The following is a 19,302-nucleotide window of genomic DNA, read 5'->3' on the forward strand; positions in this document are numbered from 1 at the left end:
GACAGACACACTGAAAAACTTTTCTCACCCTTATGTAAAGCAGAACACAAACACAACACGCAAGGAAACACACACACACACACACAAACACACACACAGGCACACACACACACACACACACACACACGCACACACACACACACGCACGCACACACGCACGCACGCACACACACACACACACAGGCACACGCACACACACACACACACACAAACACACACACAGGCACACACACACACACACACACACACACGCACGCACACACGCACGCACGCACACACACACACACACAGGCACACGCACACACACAAACACACACACAGGCACACACACACACACACAGGCACACGCACACACACATGCACACACACACACACACACACACACAAACACACAAACACACACACAGGCACACACAAACACACACACACACAAACACACACAAACACACACACAGGCACACACACACACACGCACACGCACACACACACAAACACACACACAGGCACACACACACACACACACACAGGCACACGCACACACACATGCACACGCACACACACACAGGCACACACACAGGCACACACACAGGCACACACACAGGCACACACAGGCACACACACACAGGCGCACACACAGGCACACACACACAGGCACACACACAGGCACACACACAGGCACACACACAGGCACACACACACACGCACACGCACACACACACGCACACACACACGCACACACACACGCACACACACACACACAGGCACACACGCGCGCACACACACACAGGCACACACACACACACAGGCACACACACAGGCACACACACACGCACACACACGCGCACACACACGCGCACACACACGCGCACACACACGCGCACACACACAGGCACACACACAGGCACACACACAGGCACACACACACTCACACACACACACACACACACACACACACACACACACACACTCACACACACGCACAATGTTCAAATGCAACTCTCATTTCCTATCTTACAAGCTGAGCATCCAAGAGGTCACATCAAGAATAAAGGGAACAAAGGAGGAGAAGAGGAAGAGGGAGACAGATAGTTTACAGTGCTCCAAGTTCTCTTACAGACAAACAATAGCAGTAAATAAAATAAATACCCAAGTAGTAAACATGCCTGAAGCCAGTATTAACTGAACTAATCTCAGGCTGATCGGAGGTTTGTTTGTTTATATATATAGTTGCATGCAAAAGTTTGGGCACCCTTTGCCAAATTACATACATTGTTGTTTTTTGACATGACAACTTTTGCAGCAAACTATCATGGGAAATTCCACCTTCTGAAAATGTTCAATCTCTAATGATTAATTTAGAATGTAGAACAAAATAAAACAGTAACTGTGGCGTTTGAGAACGTTTGGAAACCCGTCTAAAGCGGTACTCAGCAACTGCTTTGGCAGATAACAAGTGTAAATTCGAAAGAACTAATATATTTAGTTTTAATGTATTCTTGGGCCTTCTTTCATGCACAGCGTGTTTACGATCAGTCAGCGGACTCCCAGGGCCATTCTAAAAGCTTCACCTTGCATTTCTTGCAGATGCTCATCTTGGATTTTAAGGTATGTTTTAGATCATTGCCCTCTTTTAGAAGACAGCCTCTTTTTTTAGCTTCATTTCATGCAAAAATGTCTCTGTATTCTGTAGCATTAACATTACCCTTCGCTGGAGTTAAGTGACGACGAGCTCAAACTCATTCTCAGACTATTATACCTCCTCCACCAAATTTTATTGTTAACACTATGCATCTCAGAGGGTCACACACTTCAGCACACAGTGAGTTTTCATGGTCTATTGCTTTGTTGCTCCTGGATGCCTTCATTTCACAATAATAGCACTTACAGTTGTCCGGGGCAGACCTAGCAGTGCAGAAATTTTCTTGTTGCAACCTACGACAGTGCCACAATATCCTGAGCGCTTCAGTATGACTCTTCAGTAAGAATAAAAAGGTTAAGAATGGGCTGGTCCTGTTTAAAATCAATAAACATGCTTTGGTCAAATGTTTAAATCACTCAGAGAAAACATGATCGTTGGTAAACTGATACTGAGAACGATTCATGTGTATATTTACTAAAGCCTGTCTGCATCACTTCAGAGCAGAACGTGACAAACATCAGCCACAAAGTGAACAAGCACTTCCCCTTGGTCACTGCGGTCAGTGTCGAAATTCCTCATGATGATTAGCATTAGTGATGAGCAAATGAGCAGCCATCAAAGGCCTCTTATTCAAATACGGGCAGCAGTGTGCACTAGTTAAATGAATGACAGATATCGAGGGCCAGTTAGTGTAATGCAAATGAGATCATGCTAACAGGTCCCGCCAGCTTTCTTTCATCACAAACTACATTAGCATTATTGGAGGAAGCGCATTAATCTCCGTGACAGCCTCAGGGCCGTTTTTAGTTGTAGCAGGTTAAGACGCATTTTATATTGGACCTAATTAAAAAAGAAAGTATGAGCCATCATACCGGTTTTTCACCTTTACCATTATACAGCTTAACAAGGCGGGTGCTAGATCGTTAAAAGTATTCTAGAGTTAAGTCTTATTCTGCTATTCATAACAACAACAAATAATAATAATAATAATAATAATAATAATAAGTGAATTGAATAACTGAATTCAATGCATTATTTTTCAGCGTCAGGCCTTTGACTGGGTTCGTATTGCAAATTAACAGCTGGTCACACTGCCTCACATCATCGGTCCAGAAAAACTGTGCTGTATACTTTGTGCTCAAACATGTCCAGATGTACTACTGAGTCTGTGTGACGCTTTTAGCTGAAGCTTCTGTAAAAATGAAGATATTTATGTTACTTTGATACAAGAATGACTGAAAAGGAATATCATGTATTTGACATCCAACACAATTAACCACCTTGCTTGAAACCTTGTGATGCATATTGCACATTATGAAAATGTGTTTTATTATAGAGGTGATATGTTTTTATCATATCGCTTACTCTTACCTATAACACGTATAGCAGGTAAACATTCCCACCTCCTGGTGCAGCTGATAAGAGATGTGTGATGCTCAGATTTAGTGGCAGAACGTCATCCTTGTGTTTACAGAAAAGCTTTGTGTGACTGAGAAGGTGTTATGCCCGTGACACAGACCTCAAAAAGCGCAGCACCATAAGCCAGAAATGCAGGAAGAAGTAAAAGTTTCAGTCTCTGAGGATTTACTGGCAAGCCAGCTCGCAAAAAAATAACAGAAATTAAATATAAGAAACAGCAGTATTGAAGATCGATGGAGCGACTCAGCCACTGCTTTCATAACAGAATATGTATTATTTTAGTTATTGGATGATAATTAGGTTGTGAATAAAACATGAGGGCTCCAGCCCCTAATCAGGATACACCGTTCTCCCTGCCTAAAGCGTTTCATAACATTCAAACGGTTCACATACAATAATGCCGATCCCATGAGTGAGCAGTGCTGTAAGTTGCCTGAACAAGAAGCACCAGCCTAACCAGTAGACAAACTGTCAAAGAAGACGAATGGGCTGGCCACGGTAGCCACATAATGAATGAGATAGTCACTGTTACACGCAGAGGCCACACATAACAGCCCAGCAGTTCCCTATAGGCAAGACTATGAAACTGTACTGCTACAGCGGCTGCTTTCAAACTGACTTCAGTGTTTATCAATTATGGGGTTGTCAATGCGACGATATGTTATAGTTATTATTTAAAACACATCACAACATGTTTTATACCACATATACTCAGCGCTTCCTACTTCTACTAACAAACAGCGAACAGCTTCACCTATCAGAGAAAACACAGACCAGTCTCACAGGAGCCGGCTTTCAAGGAGCCGTCACATCATTACGCCATTACCTTACTGTAAAGTCTTTTATACCCAAATTGTTTAACGTCTCCTCCTGTTCCTTTTGCATAATTCCCTTTTTCGCAAATCTCAAGTAATTCAATCATTTTAATGATATTTTTCATGGACCTTTCTATAAGCGGCATTGCTGGTGTATGTCGTCCGTGCCAACCTGTTTCGCCTACTCTGACTATCAATTGTTCATATACACAACAATTGATTTCTTCATGAGGCCACGCAACCTTGGCGCAATATTCTAGGCAACTGTGAAATCACAAAACCTTCATATAACCTCCCTTTTATTTAGAGTTTACATTTATAGTTTTTAAGTACATTTTACAGGATATATCTGAGTGTGTAGCTCTCCCAAGATGCATTCCAACCCTAGCAGTTAGTTTATGAAGATAAAATGACCAAAACACCATCCAAGAAATGGCTACAAAACAAACGAGAACAGACAGGCAGAAAGAAGCCAGAGAAACAGACTGATGACCACTGCGCTATAAATATTTATTTGGTATTTGATGTATGAGCAGAGAAGAGGACTGGAGTGCGTAAATGAGCCCCCCTGGGCCTGAGCGTGCGGGAGTGTGAGAGAGAGAAAGATGGAAGAGGGGATGTGGAGTCATCCTTGTGTCAGCCTCATTCTGTATAAACTACACTAACGGGGTTCAGTAATGTGCAGATACAGCATTAAAGATAAAAATGATCTTAAACAGCATCCATCTACGTATACAACTCAGCGCTGGGAATATTAGAAATCAACTTTAGAAGTCATGAATTACTGCAATTATTCTGCAGTTACTGTTTCACATATTTAACACAGCTGTTCTGGGACTGGCCTTCCACCCAATGACCGCTGGAATAGGCTCCTGCACCCCCCCCTCCCCCCCGCGCGACCTAGAAGGACAAGCAGCTTCGAAAAAGTATGTATATATGTTTGTGTGTGTGTTAGTGTGTGTGTGTCTGTGTTAGTGTGTGTGTCTGTCTGTGTGTGTTAGTGTGTGTGTTAGTGTGTGTGTGTGTGTGTGTGTGTTCTGGGACAAAAAAACAGGTAAATTAAGGATACCGATAACTGATATTTGCGAACATTCATTTTACCATAAATTTGATATTTGTACTGTGAAAATTTACAAAAATGTAACTCTTACTCACAATTTACATTAAATGAACGTTTATATTTAATATTATGATGCTCTAATGTGTTTATTTAATTTTGCTGTTCAACCAAAAATGTATTTAAAGGCCATGCATAGTTACTTTTTTTGTAAATCTATGAATAATAAATATTACAGCAACATTTTCTATATATTTACAGTTCTATCTATTTATTTATTTATTTAGATTTATTTTAAAAGGAGCGTTTTGTCATTTCTCTTTTCTTTGGCGTGACCGAGGTTGTGACGCTGTTGTATGGTGGTACAGGGTCATCAGTGAGATGCGTGCAGGTTGAACACTCACGGATCATGAACAGACCCAGGATAGCCCACAAAAAATCTCAGAAATGAGGTGAGCAAGAGCGGCACGGCTCCAGCAGAAGTCAGGCTGTGAGACAGTAACAGCACAAAAAATACGCTGTTGTCACAGGTGTGTGATGTTTAAGGTACTGGTATGTTTGTGGTGTTTCTACCTGAAAATAAAAGCTAAATAAGTTTTAAAATTTACATTTTATTTAATTTAATTTAAATTTTTTAAAAGTATGTTTTACAATGTTTTACAGTCAGTGCACTATTCTGATAAGATTGTAGATTAAATTGATTTGAACAGAATAATGTGTTTATAAAAATGCAAACAGTACTTCACTGAATGTTTTTATATTGATAAAATGGAAACATGGAGGTAGCTATAGAATCGGATTAATAACTGAGAGAATACATTAGAACAGAAGATATGGCTAAACCGCCTTTTATTGCCTGACATGTCCTTTGGTAATGCGGTCGCCTGCACTGCTGATGTTCTGGAGAGTCACAATATGTTTCCAGAGTAAACGGGCGCTGTCCCGATTTTATCTGCTGCCTCCCTCACTTGTACCCTTTATAGTGCTCGACACAGAACAGACTATGTAGTGGTCAGTAAAAGAATAAATGAGTGGACTATTTTAGAAACACCCCAGCTCTTGAAAATGCACTTCATGTTTCCATGGAAACGGCTTGTTTTTCTTAAGTAGAGGAGCTGAACTGCAGCTTTCTGTACTTTTAACAGGGGAAATTTGCTTTATCGGCAAAAAAGGCGAGTTCATATGACGACTCGATTATCTGATCACATGTGAGGTCATTTGATCTGTTATGTTCTCACAGCCTTTACTGCATAAAGTACGATGAGGAAACACTCTAATCGTGATTTTCTACATGAAAAAAGGACATATGCTCCACAGATAACCCACTACAATAGTGTAATGTACAATTACTGTCTATAAAATGGATCATTCCGGTACTAAAATCTGATTGGCTGAGATGCGTTTGAAGCCTTTGTAAAAATTCCCATAAACACACAAAAAAAAACCTTGTTCTGTTAATTGAATAATCTTTGACTTTCGTGGTGCTCGCATGGACCCCCGAGTATACTGATCAAATAAGGACCCCCTTGTTGTTTAAACTGAGGAGCTGGTGACTTGGGCTCTAAACTAGAACTAGGCTGGTCAGCTAACTAACAGCTTTCTCTTCATTCAGTGATCCATCGTTGCTTCGGAACAACACCAGACTCTAAAGCAACTGCTATTTCTTGGCAATATACTTGTCAGTTATTAATAATGACTTAAATTACTTTCTGAAAAATTGTGCATTTTGGTATATTTTATGTTGGCCACCAGTTTATGAAAGCAAAAGGCCACTGGAGGCTGTCCATTACTGGGATTTTCTCACAGGGAACACCATTCCCATGAGGTCATCACAGTAACACATGGCCTCACTGTTGTCAGATCAAAACCTTGTATCTCCATTTTTGACATTTTTCAGTTTTTGACATCATTTGAATTTACCTGTTACCCTTTACATTGTGTGTAAATTTCATGATGTATGGACCAAGAGAAACGGCCCAAAATGACTAGGAAAAAGTTCTGGTTCCATTGACTTCCATTAAAAGTAAAGAAGTTTTTTCCTTCTCCTGTGAAGTTACCATGTTGGAGATCCGAGGTTTTCGTCTGACAACAGCGATATGCTGCATTTAACATATTGGAACATGAACATAAAAAATGTTGTCTGTGCAAAAGTTGTGGAACATTGTATATTTGGCTGGGGATGTTCAAAGCTTTGCATATGACTATACATTTTTATTGCTTGACACATCATTTTATTTAAAGATCTTTTCAAGCTCCATCATCCTCGTTCTGCCAAGTGCCGGCTGAAGTATCATCTTTTCGCCCTGTCCTTTAACTTTCCTTAAAAGGGCCTTAAGCTCTTCTTGGTTTTCTGCTATGCTGTATCATCTGCAAATGGACTGCTATTGATGTCTCCACTGATCTTGAATCATCATTTTGTTGTCAGAAGCTGGGCAGCACACGCAGCCTCACGTGACACTGAGAGAAACCTCAAACTAAATTGGGGGGGATGTTGTAAGTCTGTCCAGTCAAACGTGTAATCCAAGGAATACTTTGCACAGAAAATAGCACCATGACTAACTTGCTTCAAATGAGATTCGGATATTACAGACACTGTCGTTACAGCCAGATTAAAGGGCCCATAATCCACATTTTACCCTTGAAGACCACTTATGACATTTGTGTGGTTTTACATAATAAAAATGGTCATAATTATTATTATATGACATAAAACTGAACAGTCCTGTAACACTGTTCAGATAAATAAGCACTGCTTATTGCGCCATTATGAATGGACAGGACTAAACTGCTGCAGGCTGAAAAGGTGGATATAAATTAGCTGACGGTCAGAAACATTGAGTTCATAACAGACAGCATAGCTTCCGTACTTGGACTGCCTGGGAAGTGGATAGTATGGTTTGCAAATCTAACAGTGTTTACTTACTACATCCATCTCTTTTATTAAAAAAGGTGAGGGAAATTTAGTTTTCTATGATATAGGTCATTTAATAGTGTTTATTTTTTTAAGGAAAACATTTGTAATTTTGTAAAAGCTGTGTAACAGTAACATGGTGTGTGTTACATTTTGTATTTGTGATGCAACAGTGATGCGTCAGCATGTGTGAACTGAGTTACAGCTTAATTAATGAGGTTTATCAAAATCACATCCAAATGGTCTGATAATCAAACATGCATTTAACAGAAAGTGACAATTCCATTATTGTTGTGTTCAGCCGGTGTCAGATGGTGTGCAAATGAGCTTATTTTGACTGCCATATGCCCGGCAATGCAGTTAACCCTCATAATGTAGTAGGTCTGCCAACCTGTCTGGCAAACAGATTACACTCCAAAAGCCTGGTGAGTGCATACACACACACACACACACACACACACACACACACACACACACACACACACACACACACACACACACACACACACACACACACACACACACACACACACGCACACGCACACGCACGCACACACACACGCACACACACACGCACACGCACACACACATTTAAACACTTAATGCATTTTGCATGTTTAAAAAACGTATACTGGCAAATAATCATTATCGTTAGCTTTGCTTATTAAATTGCTCTTTTGGCCTTTTTGTCTATTGCGCAATCTTTAGGCCTTGGAAAAAAATGCACAGAATTTTCGATTTGCTTCTTACATTACAATGTTCTCATTGTATTTCACCCTTTTTTGGGGGAAGCCTGTGAAGAAAAGAGAAGAACAGAATGTTTTTTCCTTTGTATCCGCTCTGGAAAAGGCAGCAGGCGGCTACTATTGCTTTTACATTAGACAAAGATCTTACACTCACACCAAGCTTCTCATTTCTTTTATAGTGCTACCGTGCCTATCCAGCTGCTAAAACTACTTCGATTGAAGGCAAGCATGCCTAAAATCTAAGGCTCCCTAAAGTTCTTTCTCTCAGTGAAGTCAATTATCAACCCAAACAGGCAGTCGGGATCTGAAAAGGCTCACTGTTTCACTTACATGCGTTTCTTATTTGCAAGGGCCAAGATTTTTACTGACACCTGTGCATGAAAAACATACAGTGAGCTAAACAGTAAAGAGACCTAGCCAAGCATAACGGAGGACACCAAAAGTTTAAATGCTCTTTCTGTATCCTCTAACAGATAAACTACAGTTCCACTAAACTCTGGTAGCATATACATTTGTTTTTGAGTAATCTACCAGTTACTCTGATGTAATCAAGTAAAGAATAAATAAATAAAAGCAGCAAACCGTGCAGAAGCCTTTAAAGTGTATCAGCCAAGCTAACTAAAAGCTGCGCTGAGAGGAAAATTCAATGATTCCCAAATGTTTACTTTGTTCGGTTCTATGTATTGAATCAATGTTCCCTATTTTTACAGTTGAGGTTTGTCTGCCATCTGGTCTGACATCACTCCTCAAAAGTGCACTGTTCAGCCAGTGCCTCCATCCAGCTGTGTATGTGTCTGTATGTGTGAGTTCCTACAGCTGCAGAGGGACAGGGGATGTTTTGTCCTGGAGTCTGGATACAATAATCTGTCAGGCGACCAAAAGATCCGTCTAAAGTTTCCTTTTTCTGAGGAGTGTTGGGCTTAACAAAAACAGCATTCAAATCTATTTACTAACATTCTTAATAACTCTCCAACATTCACTGGATCAGAAGCAAATACAGCTTAGGGGTGGCAACATGCTGATATTTACCTTTATTGTGATTATTTATGCCACATTATGTTACACTAGGCTTAACTGAGCACGTCTTGGATGTCATCAGTATTTACAGAACACAAGCCAACTGCATGTTCAATTGCAAATAGCGCATAATTGGGAATATTTAATTAGATATAGGGCAGAGCAGTGGGTGAAACATTATAAAATTATGTTTCAATTTATGAAACTTTAGAAAAACTGAATGTTGTGAAAAGTATTGTGTACCGTGAAAAATGTTAATTATCATGTTCTATTTCTGCCATATTGCCCACCCCTAATATAGCCTATAACACCTATAACACCTATATAACTTCGAATTTTCTTTCACTGAAGTCATCCCTTCCATCAGTGAAAAGGGGTCACTATAGGGGTCACTATAGGACCTCCACTGTGACTATAGGACCTCCACTAACCAGCTATTACTTGGATGGTAACCCACTCTCAGTACAGCAGTTACACCAACATAATTTTAGCATTCTACCAGCTGCCAGGCAAAGCAATGACACTGGGTTTTTTAAAACACATCACTGTCAAAGCTGCGCTGAGAACATTTCACCAACCATTACACCTACAATGATCAGGAGCTGACCACTGATGGCCACTGAAAATCGAAAAAAAGAGTGACGTGGAAGAGTAAATGGAAAAAGAACGATTCCAGCCGCTCACTGTATGAGTGCAATGTGTACCAGGTGTTCCTCCAAAGTAGGTGTGTCTAATAAAGTGGCTAGTATAAACAGCGCACAAAACCTGATGCACTCACACTAGCACAACACACACTAACATGTCAGGGTCACTGCGGGAATGGGCATAGTTAATAAAACGGGTTCAGGAACAAAGTGGGTGTACTTCATAAACTGGAATATTTCTGAATTGTACATTCTACAGCACACATGAAAACAAATTTTCAGACCACTCCCTGAACCTGTAGGGCCAATATGCAAAGACTGTTAAGAGCCTATCAAACAGAGTTGGACTGAATTCTAGACAGAGATATACCAAGTCCAATGAAATGAAAGCAACTGAAACCAGCAGCTACTCTCTCACTGGGAGTGCACTATGACTCTAGCAGTAATGGCACAATGATTATAAAACCTGTTAAATATACACTGTATTGCCAAAAGTCCTCACTCATCCATCTAAATCACTGAATTCAGGTGTTCCAGTCACTTCCACGGCCACAGGTGTATAAAGCCGAGCCCCTAGGCCTGCAGACTGCTTCTACAGACATTAGTGAAAGAATGGGTCGCTCTCAGGAGCTCAGTGAATTCCAGCGTGGTGCCGTGATCGGACGCCACCTGTGCAGCAAGTCCAGTCGTGAAATTTCCTCGCTACTAAATATTCCACAGTCCACTGTCAGTGGGATTATAACAAAGTGGAAGCGATTGGGAACGACAGCAGCTCAGCCACGAAGTGGTCGGCCACGTAAAATGACAGAGCGGTCAGCGGATGCTGAGGAGCATAGTGCGCAGAGGTCACTGACTTACTGCAGAGTCAATCACTACAGACCCCCAAACTTCATGTGGCCTTCAGACCAGCTCAAGAACAGCGTAGAGAGCTTCATGGAACTACATTGTGCCGAGTGTAAAGTTTGGTGGAGGGGGGATCATGGTGTGGGGGTGTTTTTCAGGAGTTGGGCTCGGCCCCTTAGTTCCAGTGAAAGGAACTCTTAAAGCTTCCAAGAGATTTTGGACAATTTCCTGCTCCCAACTTTGTGGGAACAGTTTGGGGACGGCCCCTTCCTGTTCCAACATGACTGCACACCAGTGCACAAAGCAGGTCCATAAAGACGTGGATGAGCCAGTTTGGTGTGGAAGAACTTGACTGGCCTGCACAGAGTCCTGACCTCAACCCCACAGAACACCTTTGGGATGAATTAGAGCGGAGACTGTGAGCCAGGCCTTCTCGTCCAACATCAGTGTCTGACCTCACAAATGCTCTTCTGGAAGAACGGTCAGAAATTCCCATAAACACTCCTAACCCTTGTGGAAAGCCTTCCCAGAAGAGCTGAAGCTGTTATAGCTGCAAAAGGTGGGCCGACATCATATTAAACCCCATGGATTAAGAATGGGATGCTGCTCAAGGTCCTATGTGTGTGAAGGCAGACGGCCGAATACTTTTGGCAATGTAGTGTACAATCAGGGCTGTGTCACAAATACATGCCAAAATATTGCTCTGCTGATTTTTTTTTTATTTAAAAAAGAATTGGAACTCTGCTCGTATGACATTTCCATACAGGGGCTCTGATCAGGCCTACAACATCCCGATAATGACAGATTATATCACTGCCAGCACAGAGTAATGAGAGAAGTGTGTGTGCATTGCCCTCAGGCTGCCACTCCCAGCCCAGCTCAGCGATCGTGCCTCTGTGATAACAGTGGAATATCTCACAGCGCACACGGAATCATGCCAGCCTTCCGCGAGCTGGGTACAGGTATTCTGTTACAAGCTGATAAAATATTTTTTCAAATGCTCAATACTTAAAAAGTAGTATTTTTTGTATTTATTTCAAATAAATCATATTATTTAAATGTAATTTTGTTTGTATTTTAAGGCCTGTGTATCTGGTGTGTCTTATGGTTTATTATTCAGTAAAAATATAGAAAAGCATTTCAAAATAATTGAATCATTGTAAAGTGACAGGAATGAGGAATGGAAGACAGGACCTGCCGACAGCCCCCGAACTGTAAGAGTTAAAGGTTACATGACACAATCAGCATAATGTTGTTGCAAGACAACTCGGGGCTTTTCACTGCTATGCCCAAAATATCCCCAAAACGTCAGCATGACTACAATTTTAATTCCTCAAAGCTACAAAATAGAGCCAATTCAAAACGAATACAAAGAAAGACAAAACGAGGCTTTCACAGGAGGATTCCTCTCAGCATTGCAGTGTCCTGCGCTTTCAAACCCAATCAAATCCAGGAAAATAGGCAGGTTCTTAACAGCCCTGCATGTTACGAAAAGACCACTTAGTTCAGCATCAGTTATCTTATCCCATTAGATGCTATCGGACCCCTTCATCTCTAGAGACTCGGCGCAAACCTGGGGCCAACACAAATGGAGTCCTTCCAGTCCTCAAAAGCGACTTCAGGAGATTTACTATGGTGACATTGATTTGCAGGGTGACATTATCACCTGGACATACATCCACTGAACCGGAATCACCCCTCCTACTTCAGGGAAAGGGAGCCCTTTTAAAGGGAAGATGGCAGTCGACCACAAATTTGTGATGTACTGCTGTTTGTCAAGTCTTGTAGTGACATTCACAGGGAACTTCATGAGCCAGTTCCCGCTAGATGTTAAACCATGGCAACACTATCATTGAAAAGTGACTTATGTAGCAGCAGGTCTAAGTTTACAGTTTAAACTGATCGTATTAAATATGTAGGGCTGTATATTATCTGTCTTATTGGAATTTATGTTGACTGCAGCACCCAGACAAAGGCCCTGCATATCCTGGTGAATAAAGGACTAGTAACGCTGCTATGCAGCTCACCTTGTCTTTAACTGATATTACACCAAATATCTAATTAACTTCACTTTTCCCTAAAATATTTATTCAACCCTGACATTAAAGGAGTCCAGTGATGCTGTAAAACAGTTTTGCTCAATTTAAAGACCAAACAAAAACATCACATTTTATGTTATAATGTGAGCCATGTAGCGCTGCAAGTTCAATGGCGCTTATATAAATATAATATATATATATATATATATTTATTTTTTTCTTTCTGTGGAATTACGCTTTAACTCTTAGTCAGTCAATATGCTGACATGTCCAGGAAGAAAAGTCAGCCATTATTTCACACTGCTGAAAGACCGTGAACGAGGTGAGAGGTTAAAAAAGAAGGCGCTGCTATAAATAATCTGAACTGTGACAAAACACATCGTTTGTACCGAGAAACATTTGCATGTGTTCAGACCAAACGGTTTCATGAAACAAGTTAAAGTTTGAACTTTTGAACCTGCATCAAACTGAGACTGGAAAGGTTGGATTCTTAAACTAGCACCAAATTCAGTACGAGAGGATTTATGTAGACACCTGACCAAAACAAACCCAGAGCAGAGGTGGGCCGTCTGTAATAAATCTGCCAGCTTACTTTTGCTAGAAAGACTGCTTGATTGATAACGTCACAAAATGATTGTGTCAGTGCCACAAAGCAACCTGAAATACAGCCTCATACCCTGCCATCAGCTCTTCTCTTCTACCCCCCCCCCCATATATATATATATATATATATATATATATATATATATATATATATATATATATATATATATATATATATATATATATATATATTGATGGGGGGGGGGGGTATTGGTACACCTACACATGATACCTAGAGGAGCTTTTATAACAACCGATTATAAATCCACAGGCATTAATATGGTGTTGATCCATCCTTTGCCGCTATAATAGCTTCCACTGTTCTGGGAAACTTTCTACGAGGTTTTGGAGTGTGTTTGTGGGAATCTTTGCCCATTCATCAAAGATCAGACACTGATGTTGGATGACAGGGCCTGGACTGCAATCTCCATTCTAATTCATCCCAGAGGTGTTTGATGGGGTGTACAGGCCAGTCCAGAGTCCAGTTCTTCCACACCAACTATGCCTTTATTGACCTTGTTTTATGGACTGGGCCACAGTCATGCTGGAACAGAAAAGGGCCTTCCCCAAACTGTTTCTACACAGTTGGAAGCGTACAATTGTCCAAAATGTCTTACTATGCTGAAGCACTAAGATTTCCCTTCACTGGAACTAAAGGGCCCAGGCCAGCCCCTGAAAACAACCCCATAGCATTATCCCTCCTCCACCAAACAACTTCACAGTGGGCACAATGCTGTCCTGTTCCAAAGTCTGGTGACAGTGTGCTTTACACCACTCCCCCTGGCGCTTAGCACTGTGCATTTCAGTCCTGGGCTTGTGTGTAGCAGTTCTTTGACTGATGTTGCATCCAGAGGCTATTTTAAACTCTTTAGTTTCACTCTGTGGCTAACTTGTTGTTGCTCCTAGGTGCTTCGCTTTCACAATAACAGCACTGACAGTCGAGTGTATTCTGTATGTCCAGTTGGTAAGACTGCTGTCTCTGAGTTTGATGGAGATGAGGGACTGGGTCGGCTGTCTCTGAGTTTGATGGAGATGAGGGACTGGGTCGGCTGTCTCTGAGTTTGATGGAGATGAGGGACTGGGTAGGCTGTCTCTGAGTTTGATGGAGATGAGGGACTGGGTAGGCTGTCTCTGAGTTTGATGGAGATGAGGGACTGGGTAGGCTGTCTCTGAGTTTAATGGAGATGAGGGACTGGGTCGGCTGTCTCTGAGTTTGATGGAGATGAGGGACTGGGTAGGCTGTCTCTGAGTTTGATGGAGATGAGGGACTGGGTAGGCTGTCTCTGAGTTTGATGGAGATGAGGGACTGGGTAGGCTGTCTCCGAGTTTGATGGAGATGAGGGACTGGGTAGGCTGTCTCCGAGTTTGATGGAGATGAGGGACTGGGTAGGCTGTCTCCGAGTTTGATGGAGATGAGGGACTGGGTCGGCTGTCTCCGAGTTTGATGGAGATGAGGGACTGGGTAGGCTGTCTCTGAGTTTGATGGAGATGAGGGACTGGGTAGGCTGTCTCTGAGTTTGATGGAGATGAGGGACTGGGTCGGCTGTCTCTGAGTTTGATGGAGATGAGGGACTGGGTAGGCTGTCTCTGAGTTTGATGGAGATGAGGGACTGGGTAGGCTGTCTCTGAGTTTGATGGAGATGAGGGACTGGGTCGGCTGTCTCTGAGTTTGATGGAGATGAGGGACTGGGTCGGCTGTCTCCGAGTTTGATGGAGATGAGGGACTGGGTAGGCTGTCTCTGAGTTTGATGGAGATGAGGGACTGGGTAGGCTGTCTCTGAGTTTGATGGAGATGAGGGACTGGGTAGGCTGTCTCTGAGTTTGATGGAGATGAGGGACTGGGTAGGCTGTCTCTGAGTTTGATGGAGATGAGGGACTGGGTAGGCTGTCTCTGAGTTTGATGGAGATGAGGGACTGGTTAGGCTGTCTCTGAGTTTGATGGAGATGAGGGACTGGGTAGGCTGTCTCTGAGTTTGATGGAGATGAGGGACTGGGTCGGCTGTCTCTGAGTTTGATGGAGATGAGGGACTGGGTCAGCTGTCTCTGAGTTTGATGGAGATGAGGGACTGGGTAGGCTGTCTCTGAGTTTGATGGAGATGAGGGACTGGGTCGGCTGTCTCTGAGTTTGATGGAGATGAGGGACTGGGTCGGCTGTCTCTGAGTTTGATGGAGATGAGGGACTGGGTCGGCTGTCTCTGAGTTTGATGGAGATGAGGGACTGGGTCGGCTGTCTCTGAGTTTGATGGAGATGAGGGACTGGGTAGGCTGTCTCTGAGTTTGATGGAGATGAGGGACTGGGTAGGCTGTCTCTGAGTTTGATGGAGATGAGGGACTGGGTAGGCTGTCTCTGAGTTTGATGGAGATGAGGGACTGGGTCGGCTGTCTCTGAGTTTGATGGAGATGAGGGACTGGGTAGGCTGTCTCTGAGTTTGATGGAGATGAGGGACTGGGTAGGCTGTCTCTGAGTTTGATGGAGATGAGGGACTGGGTCGGCTGTCTCTGAGTTTGATGGAGATGAGGGACTGGGTCGGCTGTCTCTGAGTTTGATGGAGATGAGGGACTGGGTAGGCTGTCTCTGAGTTTGATGGAGATGAGGGACTGGGTAGGCTGTCTCTGAGTTTGATGGAGATGAGGGACTGGGTCAGCTGTCTCTGAGTTTGATGGAGATGAGGGACTGGGTAGGCTGTCTCTGAGTTTGATGGAGATGAGGGACTGGGTAGGCTGTCTCTGAGTTTGATGGAGATGAGGGACTGGGTCGGCTGTCTCTGAGTTTGATGGAGATGAGGGACTGGGTAGGCTGTCTCTGAGTTTGATGGAGATGAGGGACTGGGTCGGCTGTCTCTGAGTTTGATGGAGATGAGGGACTGGGTCGGCTGTCTCTGAGTTTGATGGAGATGAGGGACTGGGTCGGCTGTCTCTGAGTTTAATGGAGATGAGGGACTGGGTAGGCTGTCTCTGAGTTTGATGGAGATGAGGGACTGGGTCGGCTGTCTCTGAGTTTGATGGAGATGAGGGACTGGGTCGTCTGTCTCTGAGTTTGATGGAGATGAGGGACTGGGTCGGCTGTCTCTGAGTTTGATGGAGATGAGGGACTGGGTCGGCTGTCTCTGAGTTTGATGGAGATGAGGGACTGGGTAGGCTGTCTCTGAGTTTGATGGAGATGAGGGACTGGGTAGGCTGTCTCTGAGTTTGATGGAGATGAGGGACTGGGTCGGCTGTCTCTGAGTTTGATGGAGATGAGGGACTGGGTCGGCTGTCTCTGTTGTGTGTGAGTTTGAAAGGACTGAGCTGGTGAATGGAAGCTCTATTGGGTGTGTGAGTTAGTGTATGGGTTTGAAGAGCTTGAGCACATCAGAGGGGAATGAACAGCCCCTACATGCCGTGTTGCTGTGGTGACCAAGACGCCTGTTTTTTTTCCTCCCTGATTTCTTTGTAATGATTTTAACGGTAAAAAACTCAGTCCTCTGGCACCGATGCAGCACCTTCTACGACTGAAAACTAGCCACACATGACGGCTCCCTCTAACCTGCAACCCTAACCCTGGTCCTTATAACACTTTTCACAGCTAGAGTTAATAACGGGAGCAACGCACATAGGGGCAAAATTAAAAAGTGTAGAATTAGATTTTTATTGCGATTGCATTATAAGTTATTTCTCCATGAATTTAAACCTGCATAATACTGCGAGGAGGAGAACTTGAACCCAGTGGAAGCCCATAAACAGGCCCACTGGAGTCAAGCCCATTCATAAACTACCAAGGCCTGCATAGTTTCCTAATAAGCACAATGGAAGTGTTATCTAATGCTGGGAGGGAGAAACCGAGGAGGCCCTCAGAGCGACCAGGAGACCAGGAGAATATAGGTTAGCGGGTTAGGAGTGTGAGCTCCTCCTGGCCGGAGCCCCAGTGCTCCGCTGCTCCTCTCCCTCCTCCCTCCTGCCTCGTCCTCCTTCTTCTTACGTAACGCCAGAGGACGAGAACGTGTCAGTGAGGGAGAACGGAGCGAGCAGAGGACCCAAACGCAGGAGCTAATCACACAGTCTGAAAAGAAACACGTCGACCGTCGGTCAACAGCCTGACTTCTTAAAACGAGCAGCTAAGAAGTGAAAAGGGAGAAAGGCTTGCGTGTGCCCGACCATGTGTGTGTGTGTGTGTGTGTGTGTGTGTGCGCCCTAGCCTGTTACATAACTACGCGCGCAGGCAGAGGAGGGGCACATGTCTGCGCTCTAATCGGACCTGAAATCTGCTCTGTAGAGACTGTAGCCCTGCTAATAAACCCGAGGATGACATGCCAGCCGGTTTTAAGGCGAGCCGGGTTGAGGGCGCACGGTGGGGCGCGGCTGCGCGTTTAGTGCAAAGTAAACACAACAGACTGAACAGGACACGGCGGTGGTTTAACCCGAGGTTACATTCGCCACACAATTCGTTCAGTTACACGTTTCCGAGCTTTCAGCCGCAGCCGGATTGTCCTTGTGTAGCTCTGCAGGCCAGCGCGTCGCGCGCCACTGACAGCCCGAGCGGCCAGGACGACCCGCAGAATCACAATAACTTAGTCAAAGTACCGCAAACGCGTTCAGAGCTGACACAAAGCCGCGGGGCCGCAGATCACCAGGGCCGGGCAGCCGAAACGCCTGGCTGCAGGAAAGCACCGCGAGCCGGGCCGTTTTAGTGAAGTAACTTCAGTCGCAGGCTGCGCAGACACGAGGGGGAGAGAGGGGGTCTACAAGCAGCCGCCGCCGGGACAGGGAGCTGGGCTCGGGTGGCAGTTAAAACGTTTCCCCTCACGTCACGGAGTCTTACCCCTGTTGGTGCTGGAGCAGCTCTGTCTTCTGGCCGGTGCTTGGTGCTCCGTCTCAGCCTTAGTATTGTCCAGCTTTACCGGACTGGTCTGATCCGCAACGGGCGCCGTCGAAGCGCGTTCGGCCGGATCCGTCACGGGCTCCGGCCCTTCGTCCATACTTCCCCGCTCGAGCGATTTATTCCCGGAGGTGGAGACGCTCCTTTCACCGCTTCCTTCCTACGCCGCCTCTCCGCTCAGGCTGCGCTGGAGACTGGCTGCGATAGCGCTGCTGCGAGGAGCGGGTGGGGTGGGTCTGTCCACACACGGCGCTGTGGAGCCGCCACAGCGGCCGCACGCCTGACAGCCAATCTGCTCTTTTAGCAGCCAAATCGCCTAATAATAATACCAGTAATGCTAATAATAATAAAGTGATTTTGCAGATCATTTAATGACCGCGCGGTGTTTATTGATCTCCTCCAGAGCGGCTACAGGAGCCGAGTCGCTGTTCCAGCTTGAGTCGATGGGGGAAAATGGATGGATGATCTGGTAAAAACACACACACACACACACACACACGCGCGCGCGTGCATGCTTTGGCATGTGATGAGTGAATATGCTGCTGACGTACTTCCGCTAAACGCCGCCCCTAAGACGTCGCACGAGGCGGCGTGCATGGCTGCGTGTCACGGAGAGACACGAGCCTAAAACCCGGAGACGCGGTTAAATGAACAGCCCCGGCCTTCCAGCACAGCCGCTGCAGCTCCAACCGGGTCTTCGTCGCTCTGGAAGAG

At 44.3% G+C, this 19,302-nt stretch overlaps 1 protein-coding gene across 1 annotated transcript in view; it reads right to left on the minus strand.

Annotated features, from left to right (window-relative positions):
* rorab (RAR-related orphan receptor A, paralog b) overlaps nt 1-19,075 on the minus strand; it is a 53,262-nt gene extending 34,187 nt beyond the window's left edge. Inside the window, exon 1 of the mRNA XM_017721564.2 lies at nt 18,532-19,075. Coding sequence (XP_017577053.1) covers nt 18,532-18,688 — 157 coding nt within the window. The 5' untranslated portion in view covers nt 18,689-19,075. The remainder of the gene's footprint in view (nt 1-18,531) is intronic.
* Nucleotides 19,076-19,302: the final 227 nt, after the last annotated feature.

This window comes from Pygocentrus nattereri, chromosome 15 (genome assembly GCF_015220715.1).
Source record: "Pygocentrus nattereri isolate fPygNat1 chromosome 15, fPygNat1.pri, whole genome shotgun sequence".
NCBI lineage: Eukaryota > Metazoa > Chordata > Actinopteri > Characiformes > Serrasalmidae > Pygocentrus > Pygocentrus nattereri.